Raw genomic sequence first — 25,268 nt, forward strand, 5'->3', positions numbered from 1 at the left:
GAGATGTGCAGTGTTTTGGAGATGACTGCTATGCATTGGCTTTTGGAGTTCCAGGACTGCTCATGGTAATTGCACTGGGTAAGTACAGCCAGCACAGGAAAGAAACTAAGAATCACTGATGCCTTCAATTGGAAGAGCGTCTTGTAGGCACTTTACACAAACTACTTCATTCACTCTTTATGCTAATATTCCAGGTAAGTGTTATAGAAGTTTTCCCCTGACTTTGGAGATAAATTATGAATGAAGTCAGAATCCTTTTAAAAAAAGAGGTGCCCACTGTTCCATAACTGATAGGAAGTTTTTAAGAACCCATAAAAAAGCCAGTCTCTGGACCACATGTAGGACCTACCAGGGGTCTGGGAATCTATAAGTTTGAGAGTATCTCAAGTGATTCTAATGTGTAGTCAAGGCCATAAGGAAGGAATGAGATAATTAATCCTCTCACAAACTAATTTACATCAGTTGTTATTTATTTGCTAAATAGAAGACAAAAGTTCTGTGGGCCTTTTAAAGCAGTTTCTAGGTTTAACTATATTTGCCCTGTTCTTCAATGTTCCCAAGGAATTTGTCCTTGGAACAAGGAGAATAAGAGGTTGGAAAGTAACACCACTTAGATCAAGTGGCATCCTCTTTACCTTAAAGAACCCTGGAAGAGGAGGAGTATATGTGGGTTACTTAGTTTAGGCGGGCCACAGGGAAACTTGGGCATGATTGTTTCTAATCATTGACCTGGAAACCTGTTCTCACTCTGAGACTCAGGGTGACGCCCCCTTGGAAGACAGCCAGTCCAAACACATAAAGGGCTCCAGAGAGGACAAGGAGTCCAGAGACTCCATGTTCAGTCTGCTCATTTTCTACTGGGATTGAATCAGGGCTGGTAGTGATTCTCAGAGTTCTCAATTCCAAGGAAATGTATTCCAGGAGAGCTCTGAGCATACACTCTCTGCTTCCTTCTCCCTTCAATGCCAAATATTTTCTCAAGTATTTTTTGATTTTCCACTGATTAGTACTATAACTCCTTCTCTAGGTCGTTGCACAATAAGGAAATTTACATATCAAGTAATTGTGAAGCTCAAAAGAGATGCTGCCAGGGAAATGTTTTATAAATTGAAATGTTACATAAGGGATGTCATTATTAGTTGGCTGCTTTAGTTTTCTGAGTGCTATTGATATCTATTATGTGACAGATTTTGTGTTAGGTATTGGGGCCACATTGGTGAATTAGACAACTATACAGTTCACTCTCTGCAGGAAGTTAAATTGTCTAGTAGGGAGTGGAAGACAAATAAGGAAACAGGAATTGACGGTATAGTATGGTCAGTGTCACAACCGAAGAAGGAAAGAGAGAGAGAGTTCATAGAAGGGATGGTTGATTAAGACTGAAAGTTGTAAAATGTTTGCCTAAAGAAATTAGTTCTAAGGGAAGACCTCAGGGACGAGCAGCAATTAACCAAAAAAATGGAATGTAAGTGATTCAGAAAGAGAACATGGTACTTGTAAGACAAGGTGAAAGATAGTATGATATGTTGGAAGGTCTCAAAGGAATTCAGATTACCTGGAGCATAAATGAGAAAGATAAAAAGAAGAAATTGGCAGAAACCAGACAATGAAGGTTAATTTAAGCAAATGGGAATCAACAAAGAAAGAAGTTTTTAACAGAAGAATGATTGTTAGATTTTTATTTTGCAATGGTGTCTCTGTAATATGGAGAAAGGTTGGGTTTAAAGTGAGGCAAGGATAATATTTATCTTGATGATGGCACTTTTGGCACTCCCTTAAATTTTGTGCTCAAGGCAAGTGCCTTATGCAACTCACTAAGGAGGCCCTGGTAGAATTAACAAACCTAGGTATGATTAAAGATGTTAAATAAGGGAGAAGATAAGTCAGTGTTGGATACAGAGTTCTGGCTCAAACAATTGGGTAGGTAGTGAGGTTGTCAAATGAGGTAGTGTGGGAGAACAGGCAATGTTGATGAATTTAGTTTGAGATATGCTGCATTTTAGGTGTTCTTGAAGCAATCATAATCAGCAAACAGTTATTTGGAAATAACTGGTTTAGGGCTCTGAGGAATTGTTTGAGCTATAGATATAGACCTGGAGTCAGGAGTACATGGATAGCAATTAAATCTTGAGCCCAGATAAAGAAGAGATGATTAAAATAAGATAAAAGGAAGTCCTTGGACCAAACCTCAAGGCACACAAGCATATAAAGGACAGGCAAAGAGGAAAATTCTACAAATGAAATTTAAAAGGGATGGCCACAGCGGTAATCGTGCTGTACTGAATACAAAGAGGATTTCAAGAAGGGACTTGTTCAGAGTGACAGTTGTTATTGGGCGAGAGAAGCTAAAAGTGAAAATATACGTATAGCAACAAGGATGTCATTGATATGGTGATATCAGACTGATTGGAGTAATTTAGAAGTGAATAAGGTTTAAAAAGTGAAAATAGTAAGTATTTGTGCTGGAACGTGATAGGAATTCAAGAGATGAGATATTGAGCCCAAATATTATTAGGAACAATCCAGTATAGAAACAGGTAGAAGATGAAAAAAGGACAGTATCGTTGGTACGAAATCCACATGGAAGAATGAGCTTTAGACAGAGGAGGAACATCACCTTCACCTAAATGGAGGAAGGAAAAGATGCATATGGACACAGGAATTAATGGATGTGGTGACAGAAAATGGAATTTTCATTGAAGACTTCAGTTTTCTTAGTGCAGTAAGCAACATCATCTCCTAGAGGGAGGAGATAGTATAGAGACACATTTCTGACTCCTTCAGATAAATGACCCTAAAATTTAAGTGTGACATTATCAAATTGATTACAAGCCATCCTTTATCACTCCACTGTCACTGTTGCAACATTGACAGGGATCAAGGCCTCTCCTAGATCATTCTTAGTTTCATAAGCAGTTTATTTCCCATGCAAAACCTTTCTTTTGTACCTCTTTATCTGACCACTTCATTCTCAGCATTATCATTCTTTCCCTGAATGCTATTTATTTCAACAATAAGAAGGTCATGATAGATAATGAATGCTGTTTGAAGAAGCTTTGGGGAAACTGAGAGGACGTTGTAGAGTTAACCTGATTAAGGATGAAGAAATTATAAAACTAAAGGAAAAAAAGTAAGGTGACTCATGAGTTCTGTTATGTAAGGATATTGGGAAATGCTTGCTACTGGTGACTGAGAAAGCCATCTTTAGCAGAGATGTATTAGAGAGGCATCTTGCTGGAGATGGGAAATTTGTTAAAGGGCAAAATACGTAGAGAGGAACCAAGATGAAATCTTTCCACTGATTTTAATTGAAGCTTAGTAAACTTGAAAAATATGGCACTTACTATTTTATAATCATAAAATTTATTTTATAATCATAAAAATTTTATAATCATAAAATTATTGCCAATGATTCGAAAAATAAAAGGGAAATAAGAAATACAGATGTAGGTTATGGGAAACAGGAGGAGCTTAAGAATAGAAATGGGGACTGGAATTTTAGCTCAGTGGTAGAGAGCTTGCCTAGCATGTGTGAGGCACTGGGTTCGAATCTCAGCACCACATATAAACAAGCGAAAAAGGGTCTATTGACAACTAAACAATGTTAAAAAAAAGAACACAAATGGTACAGAATATAATTTTGTGTAAGAATGATGAATAGTGGTTAGAGCATAATGTACCTAAAGAAGAGTAATGAAACATAAGGTGAGAAGCAGTAGGTTGAGGAAAAAAAAATCTTTGCCAGTTACTCTTCCATAGGAGATTAATAACCAGAATATATAAAAATTTTTTAAAAATCAAAAAACTAATAATTTAATAAATGAGCAAAAGATCTAAATAGACTTTTCTCAAAAGAAGAAATATAATTGGCCAATAAATATATGGAAATTTAAAAATATATGCAAATAAAAAATACACTAAGATTTTATCTCACCACAGTTAGAATGGCAATTAGCAAAAATACAAGTAATGTTAATTGCTGGTGAGGATGTGTGGGGGTGAGGTGTCGGACATTCTTGCATTGTTGGTGGAACTGCAAATTAGTACAACTATTTAGGAAAGCAGTATGGAGATTCCTCAAAATAATGAAAATGGAACAACCATGTGACTCAGCTATCTCATTCTTTGGTATTTATCCAAAAGAACTAAAATCAGCATGCCATATTGATATATGCTTACCAGTGTTTATAGCACATAATTCACAATAACCAAGTTATGGAACCAGCTTAGGTGCCCATCAATAGATGACTGGATAAAGAAAATGTAGTATATATTTACAATAGAGTTCTACTCAGACATAAAGAAGAATAAAATTATGTCATTTGTTGGTAAATGGATGGAACTGGAGAACATTGTGCTAAGAGAAATAAGCCAGACTCAGTAAGTTAAGGATTGAATGTTTTTTCCCATATGTGGAAGCTAGAGAGAAAGAAAAGGATTTTTTTAAAAAAGGAACCTTGCAAAAATGGAAGGAAGATCAGTAGGTCAGAGACAGGGGATAAAGGGGAAAGGAGGAGAGAAGAGAAAGTGGAAGAACTAGGGAAATGAAGTTGACCACATTATATGTGCATGTATGAATATATCACATTGCATTCAAACTTTGTATATAGCTATATGCACCAATTAAAAATTAATAAATAAATAGAAGGAAGACCAATCAAGTACAGGAAGGTTATTAGGGGGAGGGAGGAGGGGAGGGAAAGAGAAACTACTGAATCCTGAAATGGAGCTAACTATGTTATGTGCATTTATGAATATGTCAAAATGAATCCCACTATTATGTATAACTTTAATGCACTAATACAAACATTGAAAAAAATAGTAGGCTGAGTGTCCTTTGAGGACAGGAGCCATCCCTTTCACCTGTGTTCCTGGTAGTATCTAGTACAGTGTGTGATGCAATGATTAGTGAATGAGATGCTTTATGTAGTTAAGAGCATGGATTTTTGAATCAGAATGGTCTCAGGTGAAAAAAATTCCTGACAATTTCTAGTTGTATAACTTTACACATGGTACTTTTTTTGTTTAGTGTGGTTTGGTTTGGTTTGGTTTGGTTTAGTGATACTAGGGACCAAACCCAGGGCTTTGCACATTCTTGGCAAGTGCACTACCTCTGAGCTACATCTGTAGCCCAAGTTGGTTAATTTTTTAATCTTTGATTTATTTGTGGATAAGATAATAATATGTATATTTTGTCAGGTTAAATCAGTTGATGTATGTAAAATGCTTAATAATTTACATGTACAAATAACCTTGAATATGGTAGGTTATTAATGAATTTTAGAGAATCTTTCCTGCTAGGAATTCAGGCTTATTAGGAAGATTCTGGAAAGAAGGTTTTAATGTGGCATCATATTAAAAAAGGAAGAGATCAGAGGATAAAAAACAAGTTGGTGGCCATTTTATAATCAAGGGTAGAAAGTTGGAAAGTCTGTATGAGGTTAGGAGCAATGGTAACCTAAATGGGGCCAATGGACAATACATTGAAGAAAGGTGATCTATGAAAGTTGGTAACATCAGATATGAGGATGGAGAAAGAAGAATGAGAAGCCAAAGATGACTTACATCTCTGTGACTACATGAAAGTCTCAATAGATACCAGTTGACTATTTTATCTCTTCTTGGCTTGTAATTTTTATAACATCAAAGTCAGGAAGTGTAATCTCTTTATGAGATTTGCCCATCACTCCTACAGTTTAGCATTGATGCACCGAGCCCACCAAATGACATGCTAAGAACATTGTTTGTGTATCAATTGCAGTTGTGTTTGCAATGGGAAGCAAAATGTACAAAAAACCACCTCCTGAAGGAAATATAGTGGCTCAAGTTATGAAATGTATCTGGGTAAGTACCTACCTTTTGCAATCAAAAGAATAAAGAGATGCTATGCTGAGTGTATACACCTTTGAAAATGGCCTTTTATTTTTCTCTGTGATCTCTGTTCTACATGCATGGTTTTTGACAAGCTGATATTAATTGATTTTCCTCCATATCTCTACTTAACCATTAAATTAAAAAAATAGCAAAATCATTTTTGAAATTGGCAAAAATATTCTGATATATAGTTATATATGATGTTAATGGGAAAAAAGATAAATTTATATCTTGAGTATTCTGAAATTCAATGTCTAATGAGATCAAAGAGTTGGAATAGGTCACAAAAGGTATGTGTGTATGTGTGTGAGGGGGAAAAAAAAGAATTGGAAAAGGCAGAGAATGGTTTCTCGTTTTCTCTCACCTGATATCTATGTTCTGCACTAGTTTGCTATTTCCAACCGCTTCAAGAACCGTTCTGGGGATATTCCAAAGCGACAGCACTGGCTGGACTGGGCCTCTGAGAAGTACCCAGTAAGTGAACACTGCAGAAGTCTCCTTGCTCTATGGGGTTTTCCAAATACATCTTCTCCTGTGTATTTGACTCTTTTCTCTTTCTGCTTTTGGGAACTTCTTTTCTAAGTGGAACTTCTGGCAATTCTGCCCATTCTTTCTTCCTCCCTGCAGAAGCGTCTCATTATGGATGTCAAGGCACTGACTAGGATACTGTTCCTTTATATTCCATTGCCCATGTTCTGGGCTCTTTTGGATCAGCAGGTAAGAATAGTCCTTTTGAAAGCTACCCCTTCTTCCACTACTTTACTCCCATAGAACAGAAATTTAACTTATTAACATTTGTCTGCCCCAGGGCTCACGATGGACCCTGCAAGCCACCAAGATGAATGGGAATTTGGTGAGTAGAAGAGATTTTTGAGAGAGGTTTATTTTTTCATCATCCATATTGAAGAAAATTTAATTTATTTGTGTTTTTGCCTAAAAATCAATACAGTATCATTTTAGAGGTACATTTAGCCTAAGCACTGAGCAGACAATGAAATAAAAACCAGAACTTTATCTTTAGAAATCAGGAACATAAGGATGAGAAATAAGTATACCAGGATGTAGCTAGATAGTGGGATATCAAATGAAGTGATCCAGACCTGGGGTGGAGATTTTCTTCTAGCTAATCCTAGAACATAAGCAGGGACAGGTTTGATTGGTGTTATTACACAACTGGTTCCATCTCTCAGGCATGGCCCAGCAGGAGACCTGTGAGAGGTAGAACATTTTGTAAAAGGATGTGGAAAGAATGGAAAAGTTGTGAATATTCTTTTCTTTTTTTCCAAATGCTATTCTTCAGTTCATTCAAAGTATCATCCATGCTCTCAACTGTTCTACTTCCTAGGTTATTATAGTATAGTTCTGAAGAAGACAGACAGGGTGGGTGATGCCAGAGTCATATTAGCAGTATGTTTGAAGCCAGCCTGCTAAATATAATTTTACCTCTCCCTTTCTCTAGTAGTCCAAGATTAACCATGGTGGTCCTCTTTGTTGACTTCTGGAGACCAACTTTGGAAGCACTGTGTCAGTGGGAGTCCTCACCCTAAGAACAATGTCTTTTCCTTTTCATTATTACCACTTATAACTGCAGTTGCTGAAATTAATAAAAACACACCAACTCTATCTTCTCCAAAGTCTAAGAAAAGTGTAGTATAGGTTGAGCATCCCTAACCCCAAAATCCATAATCTAAATCCCTTCAAAATCCTAGACTTTTTGAGTGTTGACATGATGCCACAAGTGGAAAATTCCAACCGTGAAACTTTATTTCATGCATACCATTATTATGAGTATTGTGTAAAATCATCTTTGGCCATGTGTATGAGAAAAATATAAAACATGAATGAATTTCATGTTTAGGGTCTCATGGGTCTCATCCCCAAGATATTTCATTATGTTTATGCAAATATTCCAAAGTGCAAAACATTTCTAACCCAAGCATTTCAGGTATACTCAACATGTACACAGAAAAGAATATTCTCCCTTAGGCCCATCAGCCTTCACCAAATGTAGCCAGAAGCCATTCCAAGTCTGCTCTCAGTCCCAAACAGGCAAGATAGTGGTCGTCAACCAAAGATCTGATGAATTTTCTTTTAAATGCTTTTGCCTGCTAATTAGCAAGATTATTCATCTGGACTTTTCTTGTCTTCTGCACCATCTCACTACCATTTATTATAATGTTTCAGGGATTTTTTGTGCTTCAGCCGGACCAGATGCAGGTAGGAGACTTCCCTGTAGGCATGAGGATGTGTTTCTTTCCTCATCTATCCCTCTACCTGCAGTATTAGGATTAACAGCTGTAATCTGATGCATTTCTTCTTATATACTGAGGAGGAACAACTGCAGAGATGATAAAATTCTTTTTAAACTTTAAATATTAGGAAAGTAGCTGCCTCCCAATTCCAGGGAGAGTGAGCTTGTCCCCCCACAGGTAAAGTATAATCATTGGATTTCTTTTTTGTCAAGGCAGTGGATAATGAAAACATTGCCAAAGAGAGTATAAGCCTTTGTTGTGTGGGCAATGGAGTCAGAATCTGTTGATGACTCCCAGTTCCCTTTTAAGCCTCTTGTTCAACAAGACCTACTTCTTTCTTCTCTCCTTCCTCTCCCTTGACTATGTCATATTCCCTTGGAGCTCTGAAACTAAGCTATGAAAATAAGTCATAGTAGGGGCTGGGGTTATGACTTAGTGGTGGAGCGCTTGCCTAGCACATATGAGGCACTGGGTTCGATCGTCAGCACCACATAACGATAAACAAATAAATAAAATAAAGTTATTGTGTCCATCTACAACTAAAAATTTAAAAAAAAAAATTTAAAAAGTAACAGTGGGAGAGGAGAACTCTGAATATGATTGGCCGAAAAACACTCTCAGAGAGAAAGTAGCCCCTTGGGATATTTGGAAGGTACTATACAAGGAAAATAGTCTTGGGTGTAAAGGGCTGAGAAATGTTGAATCGTTCCATATGTACTAAGTGTATGTGGATGAGAGTGCAAGCATGCGAATACCAGCATGTGCTCACACTTATGAGAGAACACTTGTAGCTGATCCTTTTTTACCATGCATTGCAGGTACTAAATCCCTTTTTGGTTCTTGTCTGCATCCCATTGTTTGACCTTGTCATTTATCCTCTGATTTCCAAGTGTGGAATTAACTTCTCGTAAGTGCTCACTATACCTTGAATTAACTACAAACTGATTCAGTCTTTGCTCACTTTGATACAGATTCAATACCTGTATGTTTCTACTTAATTATGTCTGGGTTTGGTTTATTGTTTTTACTTCTATTTTTCCTCACTGAATTATGTGCCTATTAATATTGAAGAGTGGGAGTTAGGTGTAATCAATGAGAGTCAAAGCCTTCACTAGGAATGTAAGTGTGTGATATTGAAGGGGTGGGTCCAGGCTTTATTAAAAGTCAAAAGTATATGAGGGTAGGCTCCTAAACCAACTTGTTGCTTTGTCTTTGAATGTTGCTTCTTCCAAGAAGCCCAAAGTTTTTGATGATAATTCATTCCTTTAAATTTACCATTGTCCCCTATGAAACAAGCGGGGAACAGGGTTGGGCAGAGGATAGAATTATTCCCAATGACTCCTTCTCTCCTATTTTAGAAGTTATTCTTTGTAATAGAAGTTATTCTTCGTAATATTTTCCAGAGGAGGGTTTCAAGTCTCCTTTTTAAATTATTATTATTATTATTTTGTTTTATTATTATTATTATTATTTTACCGCATTCAAATGGCCTATCATTTACTCACCACTCACTGAACAGACATCAGGGAGTTCAGGACCAAGTGCTATGCAAATGTAAATCAAGCACAGGTTTCCCCATCCAGGGGTTTACTAATTAGTAAGGGAGCTAGAACACATGTGAGAATAACGATTACATAGGTGAATTGTGTTACATGCTCTAGGAAGGGAAGATGAAAATGGTAGAAAGGTGTAGAAAAGGAGAGAGTCCTTCCAGTCACCAGGGTCAAAAAAGGCTTCTGAAGAAGAAAATCAGTTAAAGCATGTACAGGACCTGATATATGGTAAATGTTCAACAAGTCTGGTTGTATTGCTGTGATTTTTGATATTATGCCATAATGGATAGGAAACTCATAAGTCAAGGTAGAAGTGGGAAAAGGTGGTACAATTACAAAGAGATGTGCCTCTAGTAAAAGAAGGGGGAGAAGATGTATTAATAAGAGTTCTGGGAAAGGCTTTGAAAAGTAATTGGTACTAAATCAGGAAAGGTCTTTAATGATAGGCTAAGGAGTTTGGAATTCTTACTGTAGAGTCTAAAGGATAGAACAATTCTCTCTCCCTTTTGTCTGCAGATCACTCAGGAAAATGGCAGCTGGTATGATCCTAGCATGCCTGGCATTTGCAGTTGCAGCAGTGATAGAAATAAAAATAAATGTGAGTTCAACAAATCTTAAGCTCCAGGAGGGCAGGACCATATCTGTCTTGTTCACTGTACTGACTTGTTCACTCTTGATTCCCTGGGACCTAGCACAGTATTTGTTTTATAGGAAGTGCATGGTAAGTATGCATGATAGGTAAATAGATACGGATGCAAAATGAGGTCCAACTTTTGCATGAATGATTCAGAGTTTGTTTTCAGGGAATTCCCAAACACTAATATCCAAGATATCTAGCCATCTGTTTAGGGAACACAGGCTTTTGTGATGCCTTTCCAAATACTTAATAGATTATTGTTGGCAGTCAAATAGCCACTAATGGGGAGTGAAGTAAGGTCACGACTGAGTTGAAAAACACATAGTTTATTTCCTGGCATTGGTGCCTGCTTCATTGAACTGTTTCCCCCTTCAAGTTACCATTAGGGTTTTCTAAACCGAACACTCTTCTTCTTTTTTTTTGGGGGGGGGGGTGGTGCCGGGGATTGAACCCAGGGGCACTTAAGCACTGAGCCACATCCCCAGCCCTATTTTGTATTTTATTTAGAGACAGGGTCTCACTGAGTTGCTTAGGGCCTCACTTTTGCTGAGGCTGGCTTTGAATTTGCAATCCTCCTACCTCAGCCTTCCAAATTACAAGTGCCAAATGCTCTTCAGAGGGAGAAAACCATGTCCTTTTGACTACATAGGTTAGGTTGTCAGAGCAGGACCAAGTTATGTGTTATCATGTTCCGGGAGGGTTATTTGTTGGTGATTCCAATATATGTTATTTGTTCTAAGGGAATGGCCCCACTTCAGCCAGGTTCTCAAGAAATCTACCTACAAATCTTGAACCTGGCAGACGACGAAGTGAAAGTGACAGTGCTGGGAAATGGAAATCATTCTCTGTTGATAGAGTCCATCAAATCCTTTCAGGTGAGTTATGAACCTGAATGAATCAGAAGCTTTATGTACTGTATTGACCTTGATTTTTTTTTTCTTAACATGAATTGTATCATAAACATTTCCTGTGTTCTTAGATAATTTATGACAACATGATTTTAATGAGTATATAATATTCCATCCTATATATATATATATATATATATATATATATATATAGTTAATTTAAATATTTTCCTATAGACATTCAAGTTTTTATTATTATATATAATCCTATAATGAACATCCTTACTCATGAATCTTTATGAATGCCTCTATTTCCTATGGTACATTCCTAGAACTAACTAATTCAAAGAAAGAAATTATTAGTATCTGATGAGGTGATTCACCCTGAGATGCTATGAAATTGCAGTATCCAAGCTGGGTTAGCGGGCTCAGACCTGTAGCTCAGTGGTAGATAGCTTGCCTAGCATATGTAAGGCCCTGGGTTTAATTCCCAGTGATTCCCAAAACAAAAAGTAAAACATACGAAAACATTTTCAAGCTGGCATAGAAGGTGAGTGTAACAGGTACTTCATTCTACAGAAAACAACAAATTATTCCAAACTGCACCTGAAAACAAAAAGCCAGGATTTCCACTTCCATCTGAAGTATCATAATTTGTCTGTCTATACTGAGCATTCTGTGGAGGAGAAGAACTGGTACAGTCTGATCATTCATGAGAATGGGAAAAGTGTCTCCAGCATGATGGTAAGTTGAGGAATTGCCCATGTTCCAAGTTGCCATCTCAAAGTAGGATGGCTGGCTCATCCATATCAAGGATCTGTCTGCTGATTCAATGTTCTGATCATCGGTTCCCTTTATCAGCTGTTACTGATTTTTTACTTTCCTCTATTCTAGGTAAAGGATATAGAAAACAAAACAACAAACGGGATGACAGCCATCAGGTTTGGATATCAGGCAGACCCCAGGCCACACCATTTTCTTGAATCTGGGGGTCTCTTCTGATCATTGGGGCTTCAGATAAAGAGGCCTCATTTGACTTGTTCTGAACAGGGATTGTCTCTCCTAGAAGGTCAGGGACACTGGTGTCTGAAAGCATCTTCCAGGGCAGTGAGAGGGAGCTCGGCTTGCTTTCTCATGTGGAATTAAAAAATGACACTATCTCCATATGCCTGCTCTGCTCCACTGCAAATATTTTTCTCCTGTATTTTATCCATTTATCTTGACCTCAAGGAAATAACTAAGTACTTTCTTTCTGTGGCCATGAGAGAGAAATTTAGAAGTAAGCAAGTAATCTCCCTTCAAAGTTGGTAATTGGAAATCTGTTGTTTAAATTATTGTAAATCTATAGTGGCATCGTGGTGTCGTTCATATTTTAAGTCAAAAGATTTGATTTTGAATCTAGACAAAGCTGAAGCAAGGGATAGATACAGAGATGGAGCACCAAAGAGGTCACCTGCTGTCTGTGGTAGGAATTAGACATGAGATACACATGCCTTGTATGTGCCACCAAGATGAGGTAGTTGTTGTTAAGAAGAGTGTTGTACAGAAGTTTTGATGAAAAATCTGAATTTCACTGAAGGATGGAACAATCATAATCACTTGCTTTTGAATATTCTTCAGGAAAAGCAAACAGCTCAAAATAAATAAGGCAAGAATGAGGCCAGAAAGCCAGAGAACTAAGTCTTACAAGAGGGTGGGTATTTTTTAGATCAGCGCAGGATGATCTATAGTCCAGGAATCAAGCTGTAAGACTCTGAGGAAACTGCCCTTCTTTTCCCGTGGCAGAGACCAAGGCAAAAGCTATCAAAACAGAAATGTACCAAAAACCCATTTCGAGGAATTAATCTAGGGACTTAGGTTCAGAAGACTAGAAAGTTGGTTCTGGAAGGGTCCAACGTTTCTGGAGACTAGAAAACAATAACAAATTACTATGCACTAAGATCTAAGTTTTTCATGAGTCAAATTGGACTTCCTTCATGGTAGGGTAAGATGTCACTTTTATGTAAATAGTTTATATTTAGTTGTCTATTATATTATATATTATTCTATTATATATTATTATATATTATATTATAATAATTATATTATTTTTTAGTAAAGTCTCAGTTGGCGAATTCCAACATTAAGAGGAAAAGAAATTGGATATACCTAAGCTCTATTAGAAAGGAAACTCAGGTTGCAATTGGGTGATCATGACAGCGTCCATCCAGCTAGAGATCTGGTGAGAATGTGACAGATGATAAGTTAATACCCCAAGAAGAAGAAGTTAGAAAAAGTTAAGACTACTGATTACTTCTTACATGTGACTTCATTCATTTGTCTGGATAAGTATGTGTCATGAACCTTTACGTACCAGGCATTATTCTAGGCACTGGGGATATAGTGATAGGGAAAATAGAAAAGGTCCCTACCCTCTTTTATCAGGTGTCCTGTTTGTATCTGTCTGATTTGTAAATAATTTCTCTACCCTCAGGTTTATTAACACTTTGCATACAGATGTCAACATCTCCCTGGGTACCGACACCCCCATCAGTGTTGGTGAAGACTATGGTGTGTCTCTTTACAGAACTGTTCATAGAGGAGAGTAAGAGCATTGCCCTGTGGCCATTTTAATTTTATCAAGAATTGTTTTTAAAATGCTATCTTTGTCTATAGATGGGGAACTTAGGTACATCTGTATAGACAGACTCCTACTGCTTTTCAATTCTTGCCTCCTGCCCTCAGTCTCACCATTTTTAGGCAGGGATATGTTGAGATCATGGTAGTTGTGATGGCCACACATGGCCTATCTCTGTGAGGTTCACAAACTTTATTATTGATTCTGCCTCTTACTCTGTGGGATGTTCCATTGGCACTTCATTACTTAGAATTTACCCACTCAGGTTCACTGTGTTTACCTTATGACCTGTTCCTCCAGGTCATAAGATTTGCATGAGAAACTTCACCTGGGCCTTAAATCTACAAAAGATGATTTGTGCCTTCTTTATTCAAATTTAGGACTTAAAAACAAAAACAAAAACCTTACGGGCAATAAAGAGCTCATGGTCAGAGGCAAATAACCTGGCATGAAAATAACTTGTTCCTAGAAGCATCTCTCTTCAAAGAGGTGACTTTGCACGTGATCAGTAGACAGCTGGGATCACTCTTTTCTCTGGAGATGAGTGCTGAGCCATGCTGCATATCCTAACCTAAACTCATCCTTTTCCAGATACCCTGCAGTGCATTGTAAAACTGAAGATAAGGACTTTTCTCTGAATTTGGGTCTACTAGACTTCGGTGCATCATATCTGTTTGTTATTCTTAATGTAAGTAGCTCACAGCTACCTCCCTTTGCCCCCTTCCACCACATCCTGGGGTCCTTTTGGCAGGGACGAAGGGCAAAGGGAGAAGACTCCGACAAGACAGGGTCAAGTGCTTATTTCTAATGTAAGGTGGCAGTTTCTACAGTGATTTTAGAAAGCCCACTGTCTACAGAGGGAATTTAAATAGAAAATACATCAGCAATAGGCAAATCGTATTGGGAATGGGAAACGTAATTCATCTTGAGTCCTCACTATGAGATCACATGATCTACTCCAGTCTCATTATAGCCCTAAGAAACCAAAGCTTATTAATGCAAAATTATTTATGTCTTCTTGTGTGGCTTCATAGGCAGGTCTCCTAGCTCTCTAGAAATTTAACCTACTAACTCATCACAGTCTGAAATACCAATACCAATAGTAAATGTCAATTGCCACACAAAGTTTGGGGATCTGTTAACTGATCAGTCCATCAAAAACAATTGTCTCAGCAATCAGGGCAGGGTACGTCTGCATTTTAATTTTGGTACCAATCTTGGTTTAAATTTTATTATTTAATTACTTTTGACACTATTAAAGATAAAAAAGAATGAGTAGGAGGGAATATTTCTAGAGGTGTGATGAGAATACCAAGTATACAATTTTATATAATTTATTGATTAATTAATTTAATTTGATCTTTTTGGTTATACATTTTTATTACATGTTTGTTGAGATATGATTAGTATGCCGTATAATTTACCCATTTAAAGTATACAATGGCTTTTACTATATTAATGTGTTCAATATATGTTGATATGTATTCAATATATATAGAGAAAAAAACATTCCATAGTGTGCATTCAGTGGTTCCTAATATAACCAGAGTTGTACAGTTTGGAACATTTTTCTCACATCATAAAGAAACCTCATAATGCTGGGCATGGTGGTGCACACGTGTAATGCTAGTGTTTCAGGAGATTGAGGCAAGAGGATTGTAAGTTCCAAGCCAGCCTCAGCAACTTAGCAGGGCCCTAAGCAAATTAATGAGAATCTGTTTCAAAATAAAAAAATAAAAGGGGCAGTGGATGTGGCTCAGTAAACACCCCTGAGCTAAATCCCTACTACAAAAAGAAAAAAGAAAAAGAAGAGAAACCTCATATTCCCATTAGAAGTCACTCTCCATTTCTTCCTAAACCACTAGTTCTAGGCAACCACTATTCTACTTTCTGTCTATGATATTTTGTAATCTGGACATTTCATGTAAACAGAATCACATGCTGGGCATGGTGGCACATGCCTATAATCCCAACGACTTGAGAAGCTGAGGCAGATGGTACAAAGTTCAAGGCCAGCTCAGCAACTAGCCAGACCCTGTCTTAAAATAAAAAATGAAAAGGGCTGAGGATGTAGTTTAACGGTAGAATACCTCCGGGTTCAATGTCCAGTACCAAAAGAGGTAAATAAGTGAGTAAAAATAAAAATAAAAGAAATCATAGAATGTTTTTGTGTCTGCTTCTTTCATGTAGCATAATTTTCAAGGCTCATCCATCAGTAGTTCATTTATTTTTTTATTTTTAGTTTTTCCTTTTTCCTCTTTCTTTCTTTTTTAAATTTTCCTTTGTTACGTTTTAATTTTTTAAAATTTTTATTTTTTTAAAATTTATACATGACAGTGGAATGCATTACAATTCTTATTACACATATAGAGCACAATTTTTCATATCTCTGGTTGTATACGAAGTATATTCAAACCAATTAGTTTATTTATTTTTATTACCAAATAATATTCTACTGTATGACTGTACCACTTTTTATTATTTACCCATCAGTTGATGTACAGTTGAGTTGTTTCTGACTTTTGAGGCTTATAAATAATTGTGCTATGAACCTTCATATGCAGGTTTCTGTGGGGACATACATTTTCATTTCTTTTGGCTATATACCTAGAAGTAGAATTCCTGGGTCACATGGTAACTCTATGGTTAACCATTCATAAAGCTTCCAGGCTTTTCGAAAGCAACTGCACTATCTTACATTCCCACTAATAGTGTGTACAGGTTGCAGTTTCTCTACATCTTCACCAATATGGGTTTCCTTTTTTGGTTAGAGTCACTTTGGTAGTGTGAAACAGCATCTCATTAAGGTATTGACTTGGATTTCCCAGATGGTTAGTGATGTGGTTAGAGAAGATGTTGAACATCTTTTCATGTGCTTCTTGTCTATTTGTATACCTCTGGTGAAACATCTATTTTGATCCTTTGCCCAATTTCTAATTGAGTTATTTATCTCTTTTATTATTGACTTGTAAACATTCTTTATATATATTAGACATGCCTATTGTCAGATAGATAATTTGCAAATTCTCCCACTTAATAATTTGGTTGTTTTTCTTAACTTTAGTGACACTGTCTGTTGAAGATCAAAAGTTTTTAATTTTGTTCAACTTATCTACTTTTTCTTTGGTTGATTATGGTTTCAGTGTCATATCTAAGAAACCACTGCCTAAACCAAAGTCACAAGGATTCATGCCTATGGTTTCCTCTAAAAATTTTGTAGTTTTAGCTCTTACGTGAAGGTCTTCAGTCTATTTTTAGTGATATGTAATGTGAGCTAAGGTGTTCATTTTCATTCTTTTGTATGTATATACCCAGTTTCCCCAGCACAATTGATTGAAAAGATTTTCTTTCCCTCATTAAACCGTTTTGAAGCTCTTGTTGAAAATCATTTGACCTTAAGCATGAGGTCTTATTTTTGGTCTCTGAATTCTATCCCATGATCTACATGTCTATTCTTGTGCCAATGCTAAATTGTTCTGTTTCCTGTTTCTTTGTAGTAAATTTTGTATTCTGGAAGTGTGAGTTTCCAACTTCGGTTTTCTTTTTTAACATTGGTTTGGTTATTTGGGGCCAATGAATTGCCACGTAAATTTCAGGATCAAATTAGGACCAGAAGCCAACTGGGATTTTGCTGGAGACTGCTTTGATCATTTTGGGGAAGTTCTGCCATCATAACAATATTAAGTTTTCTGTTCAGTAAACATGAAATGTCTTCCATATATTTTCGTCTTCTCTATTTTTTTGAAAATGTTTTGTAGCTTTCAGAGTATAACTTTTAGATTTGCTTTGTTAAATATATTCCTATGCATCAATACTTTTGAAGCTGTTGTTAATGGAATAATTTTCTTAATTTCATTTTCAGATTGTTTATTGTAAGTTATAGAAATACAATTGATTTTTTATATTAATCTTTCTAATATCATCCTGCAACCATACTGAACTTATTTGTTAGGTTGAATGTTTTTTTAGTGGACTCGTTAGACTTTCTACCTACAAGATCATGCTATTTGCAAATAGAGATAACTGTCTTTTCAATCTTGATGCCTTCATTTCTTTTCCTTGCTTGGTTGTTCTAGTACAATGTTGAATAGAAGTGGTTAGAGCAGATGTTTTCTGGGGGTGGAGTGGGGAGCATTCAGTCTTTTATCATTAAGTAGGTTACATGTGGGTTTTTCATAGATGCTGCTTATGAAATTGAAGTTTCCTTTTATTCATAGTTTTTTGAGGTTTTATTTTATTTTCCCCCTGATCATTTTATCATAAATGGGGTTGAATTTGTCAAATGCAAAATTAAATTTTGTACATTTATTTAGATAATAATGTGGGTTTTGTCTTTTATTCTGTTGATATGGCATGCAGCATTAATTGATTTTCAGATATTAAACCAATCCAGACCAATTAATTTTCTAGGACTGCTTTAACAAAGTATCACAAACCGAGTGGCTTATGCTGTGGGAATTTATTGTCTCAGTTACGAAGGTTAGAAGTCGGAGATGAAGATGTTTGGTGGGGTTGGTTCATTCTTAGGGCTGTGGGGTAGAATCTGTTCCATGCCTCCCCTATACCTTTTGGTGGTTTTCTGGAAATTTAGTATTCCTTGGGGTGTGGTACAATTACCTCAATGCCTGCCTTCATCTTCACATGGCATTTTTCCTATGTGCTTCTTTGTGTCCAAATTTCCCTTTTTTAATATAAGGATACCTATCAAATTGGTCATATATCCTAATGACCTCAATTCAATGTGTCTAATTGCATCTATAAACAAGCTTATTTCCAAATAAGGTTATATTTTCAGGTACTGGTGTTAGAACTTCAACACACAAGTCTTGAGGGACACAATTCAACTTGTAACAGTTGTATTCCTGGTGTTATTTCATTTTTTTGTTTATTCTCTCTTATATGCTGTTCAAGATAGAGGCCATAGATAATTCTAAATGCCAAAATCGAATAGGCACTTAGACCAGAAGTCATAAATTGGGGGCCTGGGGACCCAGTTATTTCTTTTTAAAATTTATGTATGACAGCAGAATGCATTACAATTCTTATTACACAATTTTTCATATCTCTGGTTGTATACAAAGTATATTTGCACCAATTCATGTCTTCATACTTGTACTTTGGATAATAATGATCATTACATTCTACCATCATTAATAACCCCATGCCCCTGCCCTTCCCCTACCACCCCTCTGCCCTATCTAGAGTTCCTCTATTCCTCCCATGCTCCCTCTCCCTATCCCACTATGAATCAGCCTCCTTATATCAAAGAAAACATTTGGCATTTGTTTTTTGGGGGATTGGCTAACTTCACTTAGCATTATCTTCTCTAACTCCATTCATTTACCTGCAAATGCCATGATTTTATTCTCTTTTATTGCTGAGTAATATTCTGTTGTGTATATATGCCACATTTTTTTTTATCCATTAATCTATTGAAGGGCATCTAGGTCGGTTCCACAGTTAATCTATTGTGAATTGTGCTGCTATAAACATTGATGTGGCTGTGTCCCTGTACTATGCTGTTTTTAAGCCCTTCAGGTATAGACTGAAGTCAAATGGTGGTTCCATTCCCAATTTTCCAAGAAATCTCCATACTGCTATCCATATTGGCTGCACCATTTTGCAGTCCCACCAGCAGTGTATGAATGTACCTCTTTCCCCACATCCTCACCAACACTTATTGTTGTTTGTATGCATAATAGCTGCCATTCTGACTGGAGTGAGATGATATCTTAGAGTGGTTTTGATTTGCATTTCTCTAATTGCTAGTGATGATGAACATTTTTTCATATATTTGTTGATTGATTGTATATCATCTTCTGAGAAGTGTCTGTTCAGGTCCTTGGCCCATTTATTGACTGGGTTATTTTATTTTTTATTTATTTATTTTTTTTTTGGTGCTTAGCTTTTTGAGTTCTTTATACCCTAGAGATTAGTGCTCTGATTTGTGAGGGGCAAAGATTTGATCCCAAGATGTAGGTTCTCTATTCACCTCACAGACTTTTTTTTTTTTTTTTTTTTTTTTTTTTTGCTGAGAAGAAACTTTTTAATTTGAGTCTATCCCATTTATTGATTCTTGATTTTAATTCTTGTGCTACAGGAGTCTTATTAAGGAAGTTGGGGACCCAGTTCTTTCTATAGATCTATCTTGTTTGGCTTGCATTTGTTGACAAATAAATAAAATAATTAATTGTTAATATTTAAAATTCAAGAGATTTTACCTAAGAACTTAGATTGCTAACGTATCTTGGCATAAAGTCAGGGATTCCATAACAGATATTACTGTGTCACTTGGCTGTTGCTTTAGTGGCTATACCCTTTAGATGGAACCTGTGCTATCCGCCTCATATAGTTCTTCCCATTTCCATTTGACACGTTTTATTTACTTAATGACTTGAATTTGAATATTTGACTATCTGACTTTGATTTAGAAGCTCATTTCATGATCTTCTCTTCTTCTGAGAAAATACAAATAGGTGCCTAGATTATTTGTTCTCTCAACAGAAGCAAAACAGGAAATTTTTACCATATTATTTTGAACCCAATGGCCTCTAAACTCAGAGAATTAAGGGTATTTGGGCATCAATTTATTTATCTCACATACTTTAAAAAATATTTTTAGTTGTAGATGGATACAATATCTTTATTTTATTTTATTTATTTTTTTGTGTGGTGCTGAGAATTGAACCTAGTGCCTTGCACATGCTAGGCAAGTACGCTACCACTGAGCCAGAACTCCAGCTCCTCTCACAGACTTTGTATTTTTTTTTGGGGGGGGGGAGTTGTTTTTGTTTTTGTTTTGGCAGTGCTGGGAATTGAACCTAGGGCCTTTTGCATGTGAGGAAAGCACTCTACCAATTGAGCTACATCCTCAACCCCACTCTCACTTAATGTAACTGATTGAAGTCTGGCAATTGAGCATAGTGTTACCAAAAAAAAAAAAAAATTCAAAAAACTGGAATTGTGTGGAAATGTTCAATCTTTTCAAAGTAGCAAAAGGATGAAAATTTAAAAAGGAATGGATATAGGTCATAGAATGCTACAATTAGGCATATTTTCTTGAGACTACAGATAAGACCATTTCCTCTTTCTCTCACTAAGATCACCAATCAAGGTCTTCAGGCCTGGAAGACAGAAGACATTCCAGCCAATAAAATGTCCATTGCATGGCAACTACCACAGTATATTCTGGTTACAGTTGCTGAGGTCATGTTCTCTGTCACAGGACTTGAATTTTCTTATTCTCAGGTAAGACTTTCTAAGTGAAAAATAAAAATGGAGTCATTGCTTGAGGGATAGCAAGTTTTAATTCTAGCACTGCTTTACATAAGTATGTGATCCTGGCCAAGACCTCCATCTATTTTGACCTTGGGTTCCTATGTATGACCTTGAACAGTCACCTTGACTTCCAGGATCATGACAGTGCAGCCTAGCTGTATATGCTGTTTGGGCTCTGGGAAAGAACACTTAAATATGAAGACTAAGCTCTGTGGAGTTAGACTACCTAAGTTCAGATTTTGTCTGCATGACTTTTGTGTAACCTTAAGCAAATGAATTATCATCACTCAAATGCTATTTTTCTTTTCTTTTAAGAATACTAATATAACTTATCCCTTAGTGTTGTATAAAAATTATATGACATATGAATTAAAATATTCAAGAGTTCTCATTTTTTCTTACTGTTAACATTATTACCATCCCTGAAATCAATGTGATAGTTGAACTTAGTGGGGGAAATTCAAATATGGAAACTGTCACGGGAAAAGTTTACTGGATAGACTTCTGGGGTAAAGGGTTGGCATATAGTTTGTTTACTTACAAACCTGGTCTTCCCTAGGCTCCATCTAGCATGAAGTCTGTTCTCCAGGCAGCCTGGTTGTTGACTGTTGCAGTTGGGAATATCATTGTGCTTGTTGTGGCGCAGTTCAGTGGCCTGGTACAGGTATGGATCCAAAGGAAACAAGGAGTTCGTGTCTACTCACCCATCTTCAAGCAATTTTTTTTCTTCCTTTTCCCTATCTTTCTGTTTCCTACATTCCCCACTCAGTGCTGTGATATGAGATGGATTGGATACTTAGAGATTGTCAAGAGGTAGATGTGTGGGTGACAATAATGACCACCCTATGCCTATGTAAGGAGAGGTCAGTGAACCCAGTGTTCTCCCAGGAGAAGTCTATCTGAATTGGTGAACCTTCAGTCAAGGTGCTCCTCAGTCTCCACCCCATAAAGTTCTCTTTAGTTTCAGGTTTCTCCATATTCTCCTCTTGTATTTATTTCTCCCTGCAGTGGGCTGAATTCATTTTGTTTTCCTGCCTCCTTCTGGTGGTGTGCCTGATCTTCTCCATCATGGGCTACTACTACATACCTGTAAAGTCAGAGGATATTCACCAACCAGCAGATAAGCAGATTCTCCAAGGGGAGGTGATCAACTTAGAGACCAAGAATACAAAGCTCTGATGATTTCCTGGACTGACTCCAGTTCCTGATCTCAGTCATCACCCATCTTCAAGCAATTTTTTTTCTCCTACTGGTTTAGGAGAAAGGTTACATCATATCTGAGCTGATTTCTTATACCTTTCTCCCATGATAGAGGTAATTTCAGAACTGAATTTTCTAGTACATCTTTCATCAAGGCCCTAAGACACCGTGTTTTCCCATCCATCAGTGAACTCAGTAAACCATCTGTCATTTCTCAAGCTGGTCTCATGTCTCCAAATGGGCATAAAATGTAAGTGTGTGATAGAAAGAAATCTCTATAGAAATAAGTCCGTTATGGAGGATTCCTTTAGAGGTATCTGCCATCTAGAATTGATGACCCCAATTTTTGAGGTGCTAGTTTAGAAGCAAAAATGCAGAATATTAGAGACGTGGTTTTTCAAGTTAATTTATCAGTAATGTAATTGTGTTCTTCACAAGGACCTCAAGAGTGGTTTTTGTAGTATGATCTGGTCCAGGGAGTGGCTGGCTTGTCCATGTTTAATAAGATCTTAAATGGAAGGAGACAATATGTCATTTTGTTAACATATAGAAGATGTATCTTTCTGATTACCACAGTACTTACATACTCATGCATATATCCCATTTCTCAGTACTTACAGATCCTGGAAGCCATGTTAAAGATAGTGAACATTAGTAAACATGGTCCTGGGAAATAGAAACAAATAGAAATTGCAGAAATCCTGATGAGCTGTTCAGTCCTCTACAGTGCACATTGCTCTTAGGAACTGTTTGAACCCTTGGACTACATGCTCTTCTGTACATAGCTGTATTGACATTAACTATAATTTTGCAACTTAACTTTTCAGTATTGCCAGGACTGCTTTTTCTTATTATTACTTCTTGTTTTGCTTGTTGCAACAGATCTTTAATAACAAAGGGCTTTTATACAGCCAACTTCCTTTAATTTTTTTCTTTCATTTAGCCTCAAAGTTTTGAGATTTTTCCTGGCTTACTTTCTCCATAAATATATAAATGCTAATTCTTCCTTTAGTCTTGGAAATTTCCTGCTTATTCAAAAAGGGTAATATTAATTCTCAGATTTGAGGTTCTAAGTGATAATAACATTCAACAAAGGGGAATGGTCCTGCCTGAGGATTCTATCAAAATCTGTGTGTGAGAGGGACCAGAGAATGAGGGGTTTTTGCCTGTATGAATGAAAAAAGTTGAGAAACTTACCTTGCACACAATGAATTAATGATGGCACAGACCTGGAAATATGATCGTGCAGTATATTTCTTTTTTATTTAATTTTTTATTGGTTCTTTTTAGTTAAACATAACACTAGGACTCATTTTGACATACGTATAAAAGCCTGGAATATAATTTGGTCTAATTCAGTCCCTGATATTTCCCCTTTCTCTCCCTTCCTCTCTCCCCTGATTCTTTCTCTCTACTCTCTTGATCTTTCTGTGCAGAATATTTCTGTTGAACCTGAGGGCCTTATTCTATTCATTTTACTTTGCTATTCTCATCTAGAACAGTGCTGGGTCTCACATTATTAATAATGTAATAGGTAAGAGAATTTCCCCTAGTTCCTCAAGTTTTATATACTTTAGTGTTCATAACTAATGTTTCAGAAGTACAAAACTGGCAGCAATACCATTCAGTTTCCCCAGGTATCTTAATGTGAATCTGACTGTACTCATTGTTAAGCTGCTTTAAACCAAACTGTGTTGTAAATTTTGTTTCAAGAAATGTTAACACTGTTCGGTGAATAAAAGTGTCTATGGACAAATATGTTTGGGAAGTGAGGCATACTATCTTATTATTTGCATATTAAAGATCGAGAGATCCTGTGGAAAATAAGATAAAAAATAAGAAAAAACTCACGAGGCATTGTTTAGCTTAATGTGCTATCATGTTCTGCAGAACACTAGTTTCCACAAAACTGTTAGGCAGTTCTTGTGATATGCTGAACCAACAGCTTCCTACATCTGACTACTGGTTCTTTTCTTTATAGCAAACAAAAATGAGCATAACCCCTATCAGGTGGCAGACTTTTAGCTATTTAGGAGTTCTTTCCTTTACTATGAATGCTCTTAATTTTCATCAAGCTAGATTCTCAATTCCTGTAATGGTTCCTCACAAGGCACACTTCTGTTCTTTCACCACTGGATTTTTCTCTTCTAAAGAAATATACTTTACCTGAAATACAGCAATTAAGATTAAAGTATCTTAATAAGTGAACCAAGTACTGGAACCAAGTACAACATTCCAGAAGTTGTCAGACCAGAAGAGCTAGCAACTGCCATTCTCTGAACAAAGCACTTCTGTTAAATCATGTAAGGTAACATGAGATGTTTTGGGAAACTACAAGGCAGGATAGGCTAACCGCAAAGTTTTGAAAGAGAGTCATGATTCACTTACATACATCTTCGAGTTCAACTATATGCCATCGGTTGAACCAGCTGTTGGAGATATGATGATATGATGACCCACAAGGTGCCTTTCTTTTTTTTTTTAAAGAGAGAGTGAGAGAGGAGGGAGAGAGAGAGAGAGAGAATTTTTAATATTTATTTTTTAGTTCTCGGCAGACACAACATCTTTGTTGGTATGTGGTGCTGAGGATCGAACCCGGGCCGCACGCGTGCCAGGCGAGCGCGCTACCGCTTGAGCCACATCCCCAGCCCACAAGGTGCCTTTCTTATCTTGACTGACTGTGAAGATCCTGGGGAGTTCAAAGGCCTTGAGAAAGTCATGGTACAATGAGGAAGAGCAATCAGGATAAGATGGCAAGAGTATGACAAGAGTAATGTGCAAAAAGACCAAAGATTCAGTCAGAGAAAGCTAGGGATCTGATTGTGTGAGGTCTTGTGACCATGATAAGATATTTTGAGGTCATTCTAAGTGAGATATGAAACTATTAAAGGTTAAAAACACAAGTGACACAATATGGTTCTTTGTTTAAGCCCAGTCTGGCTATTGAGTGGGGAAATGTCTATAGACAGGAAGAAATGGGAATAGGAGTCCAGTTAGGAGACCTTTGGA

General features: G+C 36.7%; 1 protein-coding gene across 4 annotated transcripts in view; it reads left to right on the plus strand.

Annotated features, from left to right (window-relative positions):
• Nucleotides 1-24,019, plus strand: part of SLC15A2 (solute carrier family 15 member 2) — a 35,347-nt gene extending 11,328 nt beyond the window's left edge. The window contains exons 7-22 of one of the 4 annotated variants that reach the window (XM_081302347.1): nucleotides 1-78; nucleotides 5,762-5,844; nucleotides 6,262-6,348; nucleotides 6,502-6,591; nucleotides 6,683-6,727; nucleotides 8,059-8,091; nucleotides 8,945-9,033; nucleotides 10,196-10,277; nucleotides 11,057-11,191; nucleotides 11,744-11,908; nucleotides 12,059-12,105; nucleotides 13,638-13,748; nucleotides 14,373-14,469; nucleotides 20,883-21,029; nucleotides 21,619-21,723; nucleotides 22,068-24,019. In XM_081302347.1, the coding sequence (XP_081158473.1) occupies nucleotides 1-78; nucleotides 5,762-5,844; nucleotides 6,262-6,348; nucleotides 6,502-6,591; nucleotides 6,683-6,727; nucleotides 8,059-8,091; nucleotides 8,945-9,033; nucleotides 10,196-10,277; nucleotides 11,057-11,191; nucleotides 11,744-11,908; nucleotides 12,059-12,105; nucleotides 13,638-13,748; nucleotides 14,373-14,469; nucleotides 20,883-21,029; nucleotides 21,619-21,723; nucleotides 22,068-22,238 (1,565 nt within the window). In that variant the 3' untranslated portion in view covers nucleotides 22,239-24,019. Of the gene's footprint in view, nucleotides 79-5,761; nucleotides 5,845-6,261; nucleotides 6,349-6,501; nucleotides 6,592-6,682; nucleotides 6,728-7,333; nucleotides 8,038-8,058; nucleotides 8,092-8,944; nucleotides 9,034-10,195; nucleotides 10,278-11,056; nucleotides 11,192-11,743; nucleotides 14,470-20,882; nucleotides 21,030-21,618; nucleotides 21,724-22,067 lie in introns of those variants that run through there. The other 3 variants (XR_014023086.1, XR_014023087.1, XM_081302348.1) reach the window with 3 other exon arrangements.
• Nucleotides 24,020-25,268: the final 1,249 nt, after the last annotated feature.

This window comes from Spermophilus citellus (assembly GCF_964194105.1).
Source record: "Spermophilus citellus genome assembly, chromosome: 7".
Classification (NCBI taxonomy): domain Eukaryota; kingdom Metazoa; phylum Chordata; class Mammalia; order Rodentia; family Sciuridae; genus Spermophilus; species Spermophilus citellus.